Source organism: Trametes versicolor, assembly GCF_000271585.1.
Source record: "Trametes versicolor FP-101664 SS1 unplaced genomic scaffold TRAVEscaffold_13, whole genome shotgun sequence".
NCBI classification, from domain to species: domain Eukaryota; kingdom Fungi; phylum Basidiomycota; class Agaricomycetes; order Polyporales; family Polyporaceae; genus Trametes; species Trametes versicolor.
This window is the reverse complement of record NW_007360333.1, coordinates 1,378,961-1,394,228: the sequence shown is the minus strand read 5'-3', so window position 1 is coordinate 1,394,228 and position 15,268 is coordinate 1,378,961. Positions and strand designations below refer to the sequence as shown.

At 57.1% G+C, this 15,268-nt stretch overlaps 3 protein-coding genes across 3 annotated transcripts; all 3 read right to left on the bottom strand.

Moving 5' to 3' along the window:
* Positions 1 to 1,700: 1,700 nt before the first annotated feature.
* Positions 1,701 to 5,627, bottom strand: TRAVEDRAFT_31915 (OPT oligopeptide transporter). The gene is made up of 13 exons (XM_008045861.1): positions 5,471 to 5,627; positions 4,780 to 4,876; positions 4,632 to 4,706; positions 4,406 to 4,575; positions 4,177 to 4,338; positions 4,037 to 4,123; positions 3,203 to 3,983; positions 3,060 to 3,146; positions 2,939 to 3,002; positions 2,745 to 2,888; positions 2,238 to 2,689; positions 1,971 to 2,175; positions 1,701 to 1,904 (listed from the first exon to the last, which is right to left on the bottom strand). Exons 2-13 carry the CDS (start codon positions 4,859 to 4,861, stop codon positions 1,889 to 1,891), a joined length of 2,325 nt encoding a protein of 774 aa, XP_008044052.1. The 5' UTR covers positions 4,862 to 4,876; positions 5,471 to 5,627; the 3' UTR covers positions 1,701 to 1,888.
* Positions 5,628 to 7,519: 1,892 nt separating this feature from the next.
* TRAVEDRAFT_175011 (uncharacterized protein) lies at positions 7,520 to 11,840 on the bottom strand. The gene is made up of 4 exons (XM_008046249.1): positions 11,094 to 11,840; positions 10,169 to 11,043; positions 9,761 to 10,096; positions 7,520 to 9,698 (listed from the first exon to the last, which is right to left on the bottom strand). Exons 1-4 carry the CDS (start codon positions 11,782 to 11,784, stop codon positions 8,034 to 8,036), a joined length of 3,567 nt encoding a protein of 1,188 aa, XP_008044440.1. The 5' UTR covers positions 11,785 to 11,840; the 3' UTR covers positions 7,520 to 8,033.
* A 298-nt stretch (positions 11,841 to 12,138) lies between these two features.
* Positions 12,139 to 12,555, bottom strand: TRAVEDRAFT_40476 (uncharacterized protein; the record flags this gene model as incomplete). Its single annotated transcript, XM_008045894.1, has 2 exons — positions 12,139 to 12,309; positions 12,367 to 12,555. 2 exons carry the CDS (start codon positions 12,553 to 12,555, stop codon positions 12,139 to 12,141), a joined length of 360 nt encoding a protein of 119 aa, XP_008044085.1.
* Positions 12,556 to 15,268: the final 2,713 nt, after the last annotated feature.

Sequence of the window (15,268 nt, the reverse complement as noted above, 5' to 3'; positions counted from 1 at the left end):
CGGGCCTCGGCTTCTTGTAGCTGCTGGAAGGGCCTGCAGAAAGCGTCGGGCGAGCAGGCGTGGTAGCAGAGGGAATAGGGAGCGGATGCTTTCGAGGACGACCAGGGCCTCGCTTTACCGGTGCAGACAGCACGGCAGTAGGGGAAGAAACAGTTGGAACAGCTGCTGCCTTCCGTATCGGAGACGAGCCGGGAGCTCCTTGAGAGATGATGGGCCCCAACCCAGAGAGGCTGCTACTCTTACCAGGCGGTCTGCCCCGCTTCCTCTTGGGCGGCCCGCTAGATGATCCAGCGAGAAGGGTGTTGTCCGGTCGAAATGGAGACACAAATGTGTTTGCAAAGGAGTTGTTCAAGGCGTCGCTCAGGGAGAGGTGGGCCGCAGACGATGCACGGTACTGAATATCGCTTGCAGCAGTATTGTCATCCGAGGTTGGAGGCGGCGAGGGCATCGCGGTGGTCGGCTTCGGCTTCCCCCGGAGTCCTCGTGGAGGACCAATGCGCGCCCCCGGTCCCAGCGAAGGTACCTCAACATACACGCCAGACTGTCTTCTTGGCAGGGTCTGCTGAGGGGCTAGCTTGGAGGAAATCCTCGGTACGGAAATCGCTGAGGCGCTCAGGTCGTTGGACTCTCTCCGTCGATCGTTAAGGACAGCTACAAGTGCTGTGCTAGGTCCTTCGTTCTGCTCGGGAACATGGACATCTAGGGGTCTCTTCGAGAGGGCCGTAATCTGGCGTGCGGGCACTCCGTGTTTGACCTTGGTCGGAGATTCCTCCGCAGAAGAGGAACTGGAAGCTGTAATGATTGAACGTTAGAAAGGCGCGTCTTGAACAGGACTCCACACAACAGCGTATAATGAAACTTTGCATGTTCTATGCTTTGCAAGCATGACTGTGCGATTACCTCTGACGTGCTATTTCGCGGGTACACAATGGCCCATTGGTCGTAGACGCATATATGCGCATGAAATGGCATACGAACCACACTAACAGGGGCCACAAAGACGAGTGCATCGCCGTCTACGTCACCGTCGCGATGGTTGTTCTTCATAAACGAGATGTAGCATGACATGTCGCGAGTGGGATACGACGAGATACACACGCTCAAAGCCATGAGGATTCTGTGTTGTACCATCAAGGCGCACACAATGTCCATTGGCTTTCGCGACGTACTGTGACCCGCGCCCACATGTGACTGACTCTGAGAGGTCGTGCGCCCCGATGCGAGAGAACAGACATTATCAGACTCACAGCTTTGTTCCTCCTCAGCCTCATCTGGCTCATCTCCGGCGGACGAGCTCGCGTACGACCGCGCGCGTTTGTGCGCGTACGTCTTGTAGACTCGCGCGGATCGCGACGGTGTTACGCCGAACGCGTCTCTGCGCGCGGGTGTAGGCTCCTCGGGACTCGGCACTGTGGGCGATGGATCGCGCTGCTTCCGCTTCCTGAAATGGGGAGGAGGCGCGCCGATGTATGCGGCCAAACTGCCCGCCATAATTCCGAAGACTAGATATGAATGTACGACGCAAGAAGACCAAGATGCGGTGCGGCAAGTTGCAAGACGGATGAGACGCGATGGACAAAGAGCAAGCTGTGGGCGCTGTCGCGTACCAAGACAGGCGCAGCGTTGGGCGCGGTCTGATTTCCCACGCTAATTATTTCTCACATGATCGCGTTCAAAGGAATCTCCAGCGTGGATGAGTTGCGCTCGATGTTACACCAGTGAACCTGGGCACATTTGAACGACTGAGAGATTCTCGTGGTGACGCCGAAACGGGATATCATACAGGTATACAAGTACTCAATACAAACGATCCAAGAACTCATGATATACAGCAAACCAGGACGAAACAAATTACATGCGATGGAGCTCTCCCATTACCACGTTCACATTACCAAGTAGCCGGCCTGTTGATGCACAACGGTCAGCTATATTGTCCGCCCAGAACGACTCGCCGGTAGGATTTTACGTACCCGAAAGTCTGGCCAGGAGGCATGGCGGACAACGGCGTGCCCGCGCCCTGGGGGCCGAAGTCGGCGGTGTTGGTGGAGACGGTATTGCCCCACCACTTCTGAATGTTGTTCTTCCCGATCGCGCCGTTCTGCGGGTACTGCAGCGTGAAGTAGACCACGATGATGGACACTGCAACACCGGAGTCGAGCCCAGCAGACAGGATATCTATAAAGGCAATAGAAGGTCAGCGTCCTGTGGGCACTCAGCAGCGACACGCGCAGACTCACAGTTGTACTTCGTCCACCACGAGAAATGGCGGCGGCGGATGAGGTAGTTGAAGATGAACCCAACGATCGCCCAGGGCACGTAGTTGAGCGCGGACGCGGGCGGGATGTAGCTCGTGCCGTTGAAAATGACCGGAAAGTTCACGTAGCGGAGGAAGGAGTTCGGCCAACGGAGCGCGGCGAGGTACGTGAGCAGCGGGCATACCGCGCCGACGAGGAAGAAGAAGAGCAGGCCGTAGTAGATCTGGCCTTGCGAGAACTGCCGCTGCGGCCCGATAACGCCCCAGATGATCGACGCCGTGCCGAATACCTCCGTCGAAGGGCAGATGAAGCCGTCCGGCTGCGCGGGGTCGCACATGCGGTCGATGTTCGTGAACATCCACGACTGCACACCGAGCTGCACCGTGCCCGCGATTACCGCGGCGAGCACTTGTGCCCAGAACATGACCCGGGAGCTAGAAGGGAACGGAGATGAGCGAAGGCGGGGTTTGAGCGAGTAATACGACTCACGGGATCTTCATGTAATGTCCGAGCTTAAAGTCAGACGTAAATTGCAGAGCTTGAGCCATGGTGATGTAGCCGTACGTCTTGAACATCATCATCGCAATGGGTTTGCCGGGGAGCGCGTAGCCAATGATGAGCTCGGTGATGACACTGAATGATGATGAGTATAAGCATAGTATACGAGTATGTGTTGTGCTTACTTCAAGCCGACTTGTTGGTTCGTGATAGCTTGGATCATGCCGACCGGAATGGTATACACGAATGCTGGGAAAGCGTGAGTGACGTGGACACGATAGCATTACGACAACAGCTACAACTCACCGACGATGAGGGCGAGCACGAGGGCCCACACGGGCATCTGTGTGTTCCAAACCTCGATAGAGATGACGCTGAAGACGAACATGATCACTGCAAGCAAATGAGATAACCGCTCTTCTCCGACAGCACCTTTCGTGAGCACTTACCGAAAATGATGGAATACCACCACTCCGGGACCTGCGGGTACTTGGACATAAGCCGCGCGTGCACGTCCGGTTGCTCCGAGAGCGAGCGACGACTCTGGATCCAGATCTGCTTGCGGAAGAACAGCGCGGTGTGCATGATCGTCGCCGTGATGGACGCGAACGAGAGCCCATATGTCATGGCGAACGTCATGGAGAGGAAGAGCGGCGAGTACTGCTCGTACTTGCGGATGTCGAGCGTCGACTCCGGCGTGAGGATGCGCGTGACGTCGTACTCCTGGCCCGTGTTGTCGTACGACGTGCGCGTCGAGATCGGCATGAACGCGGCATACCAGGTGTTCGTGTAGTACAGGATCGGGGTGAGGATCCAGAAGAAGAACACGAAGCCAACGGCGACGTTCGCCTCAGCCCACCACGGCGTCGCCAAGGGGGAGCCAATGTAGGTGATCTGCGACCAGTCAAAGGTGATGAGGGACATCCCGAGGCCGTTGTAGTACCCGAAGAGCTGGTTGACCACCACATTGTTCGGCGCAATCCAGCATACCCAGGTGAAGTAGCTCAGCGCCTGGAAGATGTAGCCAGGGAAGAAGTACCAGAAGAACGAGCCGATGAACACGTAGAGGAAGAACCACTCGCGGGAGATGCCGCCGCGGTTTCCGATACCGGCGTAGTGCTGTGAGTGTAGGGTGTTGAACAGCGCGCAAGTCACCAGGTTCGTCGGCCAGATCATAGAGGGTGGCGCTACGAGGAAGCGGCGCGCAATTCCACCGATAGAGAACCCGATCTGTCACGGGGGTGAGCCCGGGAATATCACTGCCGACAGTATTAGACGCTTACTAGTTGGGTCGACATCACAACCATCCATTGGTATGAGAAGTTGTATATCTGATTGTAGTACACACGCTGTACAGCGATGATGTCCGTCTGTCCGGCATGTCAATGAAGCCGTAGTATCAGATGATAACGAAATAACGTACTGCGTAGGCGGACTGATATCCAACACTGGCCATGATCGTGACCAGAACGTGCTCCTTAACGGTAAACGGTCCCGGATTGACGGATATACCAAATATCTTGACATTCGGAAGCGCGTATGCCCAAAGTCGTCCAAGAGGGTATGACAGCAGCTGCGCTACAATCTGGGGGGCCAAGAGGAGCAGTCAGAGATAGGGCATCCCGGCAATGTGAAAGCACAGCGAGACTCACGCCAGTGACGGTAACGGAGGGGTATCGGAAGAAGAAGAACTGGTTCATGCCGGGGAGGATGATGGCCCAGACAATACCGATGACCCAGGCGCGGAGCGTGTTCACCGGCATGTCTGGGTCATCGGTGTTGGCGACCGCAGAGCGTACCTCCGGGTAGGGTGAATCGTCGTCTGCACACGACAGGGCTCAGCACGATGGGTTAGTTTAAGCTTTGGGCTTCGCTCACCGAGTACGATCGCATCGGGGTCGATGTTGGGGTCGTCAAACTCAGGCTCTAAGGGAACCACGAGTTGGTGGGAGACTGCGAGTTAAGAATGGGTGGCTTGGTCAGGGAATTTTCACGCAGACAAGGGAGTTGAAGAGGAGGCGCTTACCGTTCTTCTCCGCATCCTCTGCAAACTTCTCCTGCAGCGAGCCCGCAGACTGCCTGTCCTCAGCGGAGTAGGTGGCAGGCATTATGGATGCCAGAAGCTGGGGGGTCAGGAGCAGGATCAGTTGGCTATTGAGATGGATATATAGGTTCTGCGACACCTGGCGCCGAGGGCGAACAGATGGATGGCATGAGCGCATTAATACTTCCGCTTCCCAGTTCCTACACGTTATCTCCCATCCCGGCCGTGAGAGCGGGCGTTAGAAGCAGAAGCAAGGGCGACCATGTGCACTCGGCGCTGCGGTGCTCCAAACCCACCGAACAAGCTTCCAATGCGGCGTTTAGAGTTGCGAAAATAGACACCGCGCCGATGCCGGTGGGATGACCGGCCTGGGGCCGGGGTTATGTGTCTAGTGCAGACGCGAAGAGCCTCCGCAAGGAAGTCGTGTACGTGCCAAGGTACGCGCAGGAGGATTCGATGCTTAGGACGTTCTGACGGTCTACTACCGCTGAATACCTGGCCACCGAGCTTGACAGCTCAAGTTTCGCATCCGTCACTGTGCCCATCGGTCCAATCGGGGCCAATGGGCACCGTGATGCTCCGCGGTTCTCGCGGCACCTGCCTACTGCTCCTCGTGCAGTACTCATGTGCCACATACCGAGTATAGCCGTACTAGAAGTGCTTCTAAACTTACCTCCAAGTACCGCGGGCCTATCCGCGGCTCGTGCGATGCTTGATAGAGATATTCTTCCATGTTAGTAACCTGGGCGCAAGCAGCGCTTCGGCTGCGAGCCTGCAGCAGCAGCCCTTCTGCGCGTATACAGTGCTGGCCGTCGGTAGGGCGAGAAGACAGGACGGAAGGAAAGGTAGGCACTCTATTTTGAACATCCGCTGTAAGAGCGAGACTGCCATCAATTGTGGCTCAGGCACCCCCCCTTGCATCCTACACATTAGGTGTGCCTCGGCCCGGCCGGCTGGCTCCCTGGCGCCTCACGCAAACGCCACTTTTCACCTCCCCCGCACCGCTGGTGCCTGGAGGCTGGCGGTGCGCAAATTGCAAACGGCCAACTGGCTCGTAGGGGCTAGAAATATTAAGCGCTACGCAAAGATGGGATGCGCCAAGTTTCAAGGTTTGAGCGCCAAGCCACTCCGCCTACAACGCCAAGAGCCACATCCCTCATGCTCACGGTGTCGGAATTGTGAGGACTGGATGTACAACCTGTTAAGACTGTAATATATCAGTTGTTGCGGGGAGCATTCGATGCGTCGATTGCCAGGCGGTAGTGCTCATGTGGGTTGTGGCGTTTTTGCTGAGGTGATGGCATGCCGCCTCTTGATCCAGAGTCCAAAGATACTGTCAGCGTTTGAGATTGCGCAGTCTTGAAGTCATCGTTATCGTCACTAGGCCTTGAAAGGCATAGGCCATGGTGTTGGACGGACATCCGGTATTGATCCTTGTGTGTGTGTGCCATGTATCTTTGGAGCCTAGATATGACCTGTCAGACAAGGATGTGCTCTTCACTGCTCTTCAGAAAGGCAAACTTTTCTGCATACGGTACAGAGCTCCAAACGGCGTCACTCCTATGATATCCGGCCGATCCGCCGAGAGTAGTTCTTGCAACTTCAAGGGGGTATATGTCGCACATGGCCGCAATGTTTTAAGATAGCCTAGACGCGTAGTTGATGTGCGCCAATGTCCAGTAGGGCACGCTCTTGAGTCGAACAGGATTATTTCTCCATATGCTCTTGTAGAATTCGACCTTTTGATGCCAGGCTGATGCCGGGCTGTAAGGAGAGACGGGGAATGTCGTGGTGAGGGCAGCAGTTTGGATCCGTTCGATGGAGAGATCTCGCGCCTTCATATATACACCAGAATACGTGAAGGAGGTCATTTTTACGCTTCGTGATGAGTCGCAGACACGTCCAAAGACCTCCGTATCGAGACGGAAGCCAGACGTTATCACAGAAGAAGCAAGCTCCCTGAGTCCGTCACCCGTGCGACGCGCCGATCTCGAAGGTTTGTTCGGCACGAAATCGCTCCTGTCGGAGCATATATGAATAACGTTCACTCACCGCCCCGACACAACGGCGAGAGGTGGCTTCATTGACCATTGCTCTCCACCTCCGTACCTCGTCAACATTGATGTAGGCAGACGAAAAACGGTGAGAGACATGGCAAATTGTGGACGCATCTGGACAGGACAGTATGGTAGCACGAAGGACGTCCGAGAACCTGCCACCGATCCAAACCAGACGCGTCGCGCGTATGACTCGCTTCCCGGGCGCCGGTTACCGCGTCACACCTTTGCCAATCTGGGAATGTCTTCGGAAGATGAAGCAGAATCGAAGCGACTGCGAAGTGTGGAGGCGTTGACACTTTTTGACATCTACGTAGCTAGGCCCCTCGACCGGGGGAACGCGTAACATATTCCATGCAGCATTCCGCGAACCCTCTAAACAAAAGTTACCAAAGCCATCAATATCTCCAGTCATCCTTGCCTAGGGTCGCACGTCCCGCGACGACCGGATATATGCGCATTCCTCCTATCCCTCCAAGATGTGTGACAGATGTGGCTGTCAGGTTGTAATGGTCCCAGCGCGCTGGCGTAGTATGTGCAGCCCCTGCTCGTATGAACGCTGAAGTATAATTAAAACTCCCCCGCGGGGTTCGCCCGAGAAAGTGATGATCGACACCCTTGGCACCATTTAGATGTATATTTACTGTAACGTGAACACTATCGACGGATGAGAACAGCGCGGGTCCGCTTCAGCAAGGTGAGACATAGATGATTCGAGAGAAGGAATGCACAACATAGCGGGGCCAAGAGGCGCAGAACATACGTATATTGCGAGGACAGTGGGCGCACAGCGGCGCTGATCCGGGAAAGGGAACGGGCTAGGTAAGGGGGAACCGGGGCCCAGAATGAACGAGGAAGTTAGCCGGAACCGGGGCGGGCTCTGTGGTATCGTCGTGAAAGAACGGGAGGGTTACTATGCAACACTAGCAAGAAACGATGTCGAGGGTTTGAGGAGCATGCGGGGGTGTTGGGGCGCCCGGACCACGAGCGACGCAGCGGGCAGCAGGACGTCGTGTCCGCGGCGGTGGGCCAGGCGAGCGGGGACGACGGCGGCCACGTTCATCGGGGCTGAATACGATGTTTCAGAGCGGACCCTCGAGGGGAAATGGAAGGGGTAGAGGAGCAAGCGCACGAGGTGCGCGCCGTGCGAGGGCGAGGCCGTGCTGGGGAAGCTCCGAACTAAGCTTCCTCCTCCTCTTCCTCGAGCACGTTGTAAAGGGGAGCGCCATGGACGTAGGTGGTGGGAATTTCAATCACAACATCTTCTTCGCTCACCTTGTCGTCAGCGGGCTCGGGCTCCACTATTTCCGGGAGGTCGGCGGGGGTAGGGGGTGTCGGGGTGGCAGGAAGAGGGGAAGTAGAGCGTTCCTTCCCGTTCAGGCGCGCGGTTTGCAGGGAAGCCTGACGAACGGGAAGGCGGGAGGAAGGGATGGGGCTCGCCGAGCTGGCGTTACGCTCACGCTCGCGGTACATCTCGATGAGCGACGCGGTCTTGCTCGCGGAGGACTTCGCCGGAGGGGAGGGGGTATCTTCGTCCTTCGCCGGCGAGATGGCGGGCAGCGGCTTGCCACCGGAGGACTTGCTGACGTCCCGCGGAATGGACTGCGAGCCGATGTGGACAGGTTCTGGGTCTGACTCGTACTCAGAAGCAGTGGATAGTCGGTTCAGATCCGAGTTGTCCATCGGTGTCAGGTTGGCACGAGGTGACTTCTTGACAGCAGATGCGGTGTACGGGTTCTCGGTTGAGGTGTCACTCTCGTACGAGGGACGCTCGAAGCGATCCCTAGGATCGTCGGCAACGGTGGGAGGCCGACGGTCAGGGTGGAGATCGAAGTAACCCACGCGTCGCCTGGGAGTGGTTTGCGTCTGCGAATCACCCTCGTCGTCGCCGTGGTGGTCCGCGCTGGCTGGCGTGTGCTCGAGTACGGAGTCCTGCAACGTTGAAGTGTCGCCCTCGCCGCTTGGGCCCGCAACAGGCTCCATACCATCGTCCTCGTCATCGGAGAAGTGGCCGCGCACGGCAGCGAGCACCTCTGACACTTCTTGGCTGGCGAGTTCGGGATCCGAACGGCCACCCTTGAGCACATTGCGCATCTCGGCGTCCTGCGATCCCATCCGGCGGCTAGAGTTGGCGACGAGGATGTCCACCCACGCGTCGTCTTTCGAGCGTCGACGATTGTGCTTCTTCTTGCCGAGCTCCTCATCGTCAAAACTTGCGAGACGAGTGTCGAACTCCACCGGGTCGTACTCCGTCGGCAGAAGACCGGCTCGCCGCGGCGCTGCAGGGCTTGATGGAAGTCCGGTCGGCAGGCGAAAACGGGAGCTCTTCTTGACCAGAGGAGAGCCGCCGTCATCTTGTGGGCTTGACGGGAGCCTCGGGCTCGGAATAGGTGAATCGGACCGCATGGTGTTCAGAAATTGAGGGCTGAGGGCCTTTGCCAGAGGATTTCCAAGCTCATGGCCGGGAGTGGCGATGACGCTGGCGGATGTAAGGACAGGTGGGGGTCGCGAGCCTTCTTGACTGCGATTCAACGACAAGACCTTGCTACCATTGGAGCGCAGGAGGCCTTCAAATTCGACTTCGCGGTAATTCGGACTATGCGGCACGTGTCCCACGACATACGGCCGACCATTGAGTGTTGGAGCAGGTTTCCACTGTTTGGACTTTGTCGACGCAGAGAAGAGCGAAGGAAGTCTCCGGCGGTTCGCTCCAGATGAGGCAAGTTGCTGACGGTACTCCGCGGGAACAAACTCCTCGAAAAGAACGAGCGTGGTGGAGGCGCGGGGATCCCCAGCGCCCGAGACGGTGTTGGTTCGAGTTACAGGCAAAGACTTGAACTCGATCTGCCAACCAAGGCGATGATGATAAACAGGGAACAAACATACTGTGTGAAACTTGCACTCACCAATGCCCAGTTACATTCTCGGTCTATCTCCTCGTGTCGGTCATCATCCATCCATCCGCCACCGTATATGAGATCGCAGAAGACGTCCACGAAGGCCTCTTCGATCACCTCCTCTCCACCCAGAACAGGCTCAGTGTCCCAGCCAAACGGAGGCAGGGCTTTCTGGGCCTTCTTCAGCTTGCGGTGCATCTCCGCAGATTGAGTTGGCCATGCGTTGATCTGGTTGGCGACCGGAGCGCTAAATTGCAGTGTAGCGCTAAGGTGTGCATCTGTCCGCGAGAAACCCGAAGAAGAGAAATCTTGCCATGTCAGCGTTGCGCGTTTCGCAGCACGGGCCTGTGGTCACACAAAAAATTGATAAATATCGCTAACTCATGAAACGAAGAGTGTGAAAAGCGATTGACATACCGCTCGCGCGCCCTCCGTGAGGTCGAACTGCAGTTTCTTATCGTCCGCTGCAACACTGCCAAAGCCCATTGCCTCAAATTCGCCCCACTTCAGGTCTGTCAAGCTCCGGAACCGGTCCTCGCCACCAATCAAGCCGTGCTCCTTCTCGTCAAACAACGTTGACCCGGCAGATGATGCCGACGAGATGCTTGATGTCAATGATGGCGGCGGCGAAGATGCGGTGGAGGAAGCACCAACGTCCGGGTGGAAAGTCGGTGCGAGGTCCATACGTTTCTTGTATGCGTCTGAGTATCGTGGCGGCAGCTTGAGTGTAGGCGGCGCGATTCGCTCCCACTCCCGCGAGCCCGCGAAAGCACGCTCGCCCGCGCTTGACACGGCGCCTCGAGGCCGCTGCGCCCAGGATGCTGCGGTCTTGACCAGGTCGGGCGAGTACATGCGGACATTGCGCCGTACGCTGAGAATGCGCACAGTACGGGCGCCCCGTCGCGGCTGAGGGCGCTCCTGTTTGCCTATCGACGGCAGCATCGCCGGGTACCCCTGTATCCATGCCTTGAGGCGAGTGGGAACACCGAGGGCGGGCGTCGACACACTCGCTTTGGTGTCTTGCCAGCGTATGAAGGCGAGCAGCAGGTGTTCCGTTGCGGTTACGGCGTGGAGATAGTGCATATATGCATGGTGGAAGTTGAGCGTCGATGGTCCCAGCCCGAAAAGCAAAGGCCCGAAAAGCGGCGACAAGGTGGGAGGCGTGTGCCCGGAAGATGCAGAGTGCGCAGCGAACCGGGTCAATAGAGTGAACAGCCCGACCAGAATTGAACGTAGAAGAGGATCCAAGGGGTCCAGAAATGAAGAGAAATGCAGTCCGGGGTAGTTGAGCACTGCCGAGGAGTTAGACGACGCCTGCGGATGATCGCTCGACGACACGCACCAGCTTCAGAGTCCCGCCACTGGCTGTATGCGTCGTACGAGACCAGTCCGCGGACCTGGTGCCCGCCCACCCATCGTACTACCCGAGCCAGTCCCCACCGTAGCGCCATTCCCAGTTCGTGCGGACCCGCCAGGCGCGCTTCCTGTCGCCATTGCCTGTCCGCCTCCGACGATGCTTTCGTGCACGTATTGAGGAACGTCTGGATGAGCCGTTTCACCGCCGCTGAGGATACGTCGAGCGCGAGAGTCGAGAAGATGAACGGGGTCGTCAGTCCCCGCGTGCCCAACTCCTCGCCCACCACGTCGACGAGCCGTGCGACCTCCTCGGGCCCCAGAATGACATGGCGGCCGTACGACAGATAGCCGTAGTCGTGCGAGGGCGGCTGTTCGAGTACAGGGCCCTCGCCGTGCTCGTACCGGGGCCGCTCGAGGCTCAGGGGGAGAAAGGCACCGTCAGGGGGGCCGTAGTCCTGCTGCTCATCATCCGCGGCGACTGCCCGTGACTTTGCGGAGCTCTTCCCGCCGTCCTTTTTGGCCGCCTTCTTCGCGGTCGCGACGAACTGCTGCTGGACGGGTGGCCGCGGGGAGCCTCTGCTGCTGATGCGGCCGAATTCGTCCTGTGCGCCGAGGTCGAAGGCGGATTTCTTTGTCGGGGTCGATGTGGTCCGTGCACGAGAGAACAAGCTCGGCATTAAGAGTGAAGAGAGCGACGGTATGGCGGGAGGTGCTGAGCACGACGGGGAGGACGAGGGAGGTGGTGGTGGGAGCGGACAGGGGAAATTGATGGGAAACAGCCGAGCCACGCGGCAATTATGGTCGTCGTCAACGACGAAGTGCTCTTCCATTAAGACGCTTGCGGCACAAAGACACCCGCATTCTTTCCACCATTCATAGTATACGTCGCAGAAGAGACAATAGATTGACAATGTCAGATCAAGCAGGGAGTATCAAGCGCATACATGCATGTAAAATCGGAGAGAGAGGCACAGGTATATAGTATTGCGAGCCGGTACGTCAGGGCCTAGGCCCGGCACGCCGGATCAGTCTCACATCGCCTGCTTATGCTCAGTGGCCGGAGGGGGACCAGGAGGAGGGGCGTATTGCGGCGGACCGCCTTGGAACGGAGGTGGACCCGGAGGAGGTGCATAACCTTGTTGAGCCGAAGGCGGGCCAGGAGGTGGTGCATACTGTGGTAGATTGCCTGGCGGTGGATTAGGCTGGGAAGCCCGGTTCAGCATTCATCTACATTGCGGCAATGCTACTTCTCGACTCACCGAAGGATACGGGCTCTGCCCATTGTACGATGCGGGAGGATACTGGGGGGCATATCCCTGGGTGGGGTTGTAGTAGCCATTAGGGCCAGGGCCGGGCGCGGGATAGCTCTGATAGCCTGGGGGAGCTTGCCCCGGAGGACCCGTCCCCACGTACGCGAGATTGGTGCGTTGTACAGACCGGGATCGCATACGTGACCTAGTGATAAGGCCTATGAAGAGTGCAATTCCGAAGACTGGAGACAGGGTCAGCCTGTCATTGACCGTGGGCGATTTGACGATATACTAACATATCGCTATTCCAAGTCCTATGCGTGCACCCGTAGACAGAGTGCAACGGCGCCGGCCAAATCTGATGGATATAGGACAAGTGTGAGTGAAGAGAAAGCGCGTAGCGAAGTGAGAACGTAGAAAGACAGAAATTTCAGCTTTGGTAGGCGTAAAACTCGTCGAAAAGTGCGGGCCGATACAGGATACATCAATGGCAGGTGTGGCGAACGGAGGATGATCCCCGACTGTCCTGCACGTACCAAGCATGGACCATGGTCAAATCACCACAACTAGGACCCATGATGCATATAACTGAGGTTGAACTCCGAGGAAGCACAACGGGCGACTGCCCATGATTATGACTTCGATGTTTTCAGGTAACAGGTTTATAACCTCCAGCATGAGCGCAGCATACAGCCAACATTGATGCAGTTCAAACAACAGGGATTGCAAAATTCGCATCCACCTTGAGCTGGTGATATTTCAATGCCGGCTGAACCGTTATCCAATAAGTGACTGTTCCAGACAAGCTTTCGACAGGCGTCCAGATCGGACGTCATGCCAAGCCTGTCCGGCGTAGAACACGGATAGATGCACACCGTGAAGGATTCAAACGGTATCCGGAGCGCCCTCACAGGATACCGCAGCCTACCTACATGTCCGTCACGCTGGCGACACCAGTTGTCAGACGATTCGTACAGCCTCGTATGCTGACCCAAGCCCCAAGTCAAACTCTTTGGAGTCTGACTGAGGGCCTGACCAGGCTATATGCACTTTCAACAAGTCCCGCTTTCGGTCATGCAAAGTGGGGCATCGCGAGCGCTGCCTTTGCAATTCGCCGACATCAAGAGACACGACAGATGATGATACGCACGCATCGAAATAGCAGGTTGCTTGCGCCCCTGGGACAGCAGAAACTGCCAAAACAAGGGCTGTTAAAGACGCAAGGGCGTCGCGGCGTCCTGCACGATACACGTCAGTCTCGTACGAAGGATGTAATTTTCTCAGCTTACCAGACATGGTGGTTCAAGAGAAAGAGGTGATTGCGGAAAGCCCGCAGGTGCGGCGACGTCGCTAGTGAGTCCGTGCAGTGTACAAGCACCGCATTACGTAATAGCCAAGGGATTCGCAAGGCTGGATGCCGCACGGACCTTTGAACTGGTACCACATCCGTAAGTTGACAAATGACAAGTCGCTCGCTGTCCAGCGAATGCATCCGGTGTCTTATCAACATCACAGGTCTACAGTCATCGGAAGGCCCTGTATATAGGCCAATAGTATCAATGCGGTACAACCTTGCGGGATGCCAGTAGTGCTAGTACGCGTTTATGACGTGCATTGTTTGCGTCACCATCGGCATCGGTGGCAAACGAACAAGCACGGTCGGCTGTCGTACACGAGGGTAAACACGCCCGCTCAAAAGTGCAGACGGATTCCGAAACGGGAGCCACGCTTCCTACCGTGAAATACTCCTACTTGGCTATCGGTGCGTTTTCAACATGTTTCTTCAACCTAGCGTTCAAAGATGTGGTGCAGAGACGAGACCTCTGATGTTTCGTCCGATAGTGAACACCACCTCGCAGCCTAGAGCCATAGGGGGGCGTGACTGTTCATAGGGAACTACTGCTGTAACATGCCAGTGGGCCGGACGCCGCATGGCTTCACGAAGCGCTGGCAGTGAGACTGCTGCAGGACTGCTGTGAAGCCCAGCCTCTGCGTTTGCTGCGGGCGTGGGTAAAGGCTCAATTTAACCTGCAAAGCCGTCCCTACTCCCCGGAGCATGGAATGTCAAAATGTGCAAGGGGCTAAAACGGATCCCGCCGCCACCGGGAACACAATCAATCTTACACTTCCCAGTAAATTCCCCGCGGCCCATGATATCTCATGACACAAAATTCAGGTTGGTCGTGCGCACTCACCAGACCTCTCAGCATCCCCTTTTCCGGTACGCGTGAGATTCGGTTTTGAACCAAGCTTAACAATCATGGCAACGCTACAAATACCGCTGACTGAATATTCAAGCTCGCGGCAGCATTTACGTCGCCGTCGGGGTCTGCCGTGCCCTGCACACCGTTAAGCGTGAGTGAAAACCTTTTTGACCCTACAGGGCTCTGCGTTTCCGCTCTCAAGATTGCTCCCAGTGCACCGTCCCATCTGATTGGACGGCCCATGGACGCGTCTAGACACCGCCGTCGCGTCTGTCACGATGCCCGTGACCGCGTACCTGGCCCTCGCCGAGGACGAGAACACTCTTTTTGCGCGATCACCCATCGCCCCTCCTCCGCCGCACTTTATCCTCGCCGTGTTATCGATCGGGGTCGCCCACGGTCGCTCTACAAATTCCAACGGGGTCGGACCGTTGTCTCCTTCGCGAAGAAGCCCGCTGCCGAACTGAACGTCGACGCTAAACCTAAAGGCAGCGATATGACTGCAGGCGCACCCCCGGGAAGCGTTCTATCGACACGTCTGCTCCGACACGCGCTGCGCAATGGCTCCTGCCGTACACCCCGGTGCATTGGTGCGCTACCAGACTCTCACTCGGCTCCCGGTCGTTTTTAACGATGGCGACATCATCACCTGCTGCGCAGAGGCGGTGCACCGCGGTCCCACATGAGTGCTGGGCAGTCGCACTCCA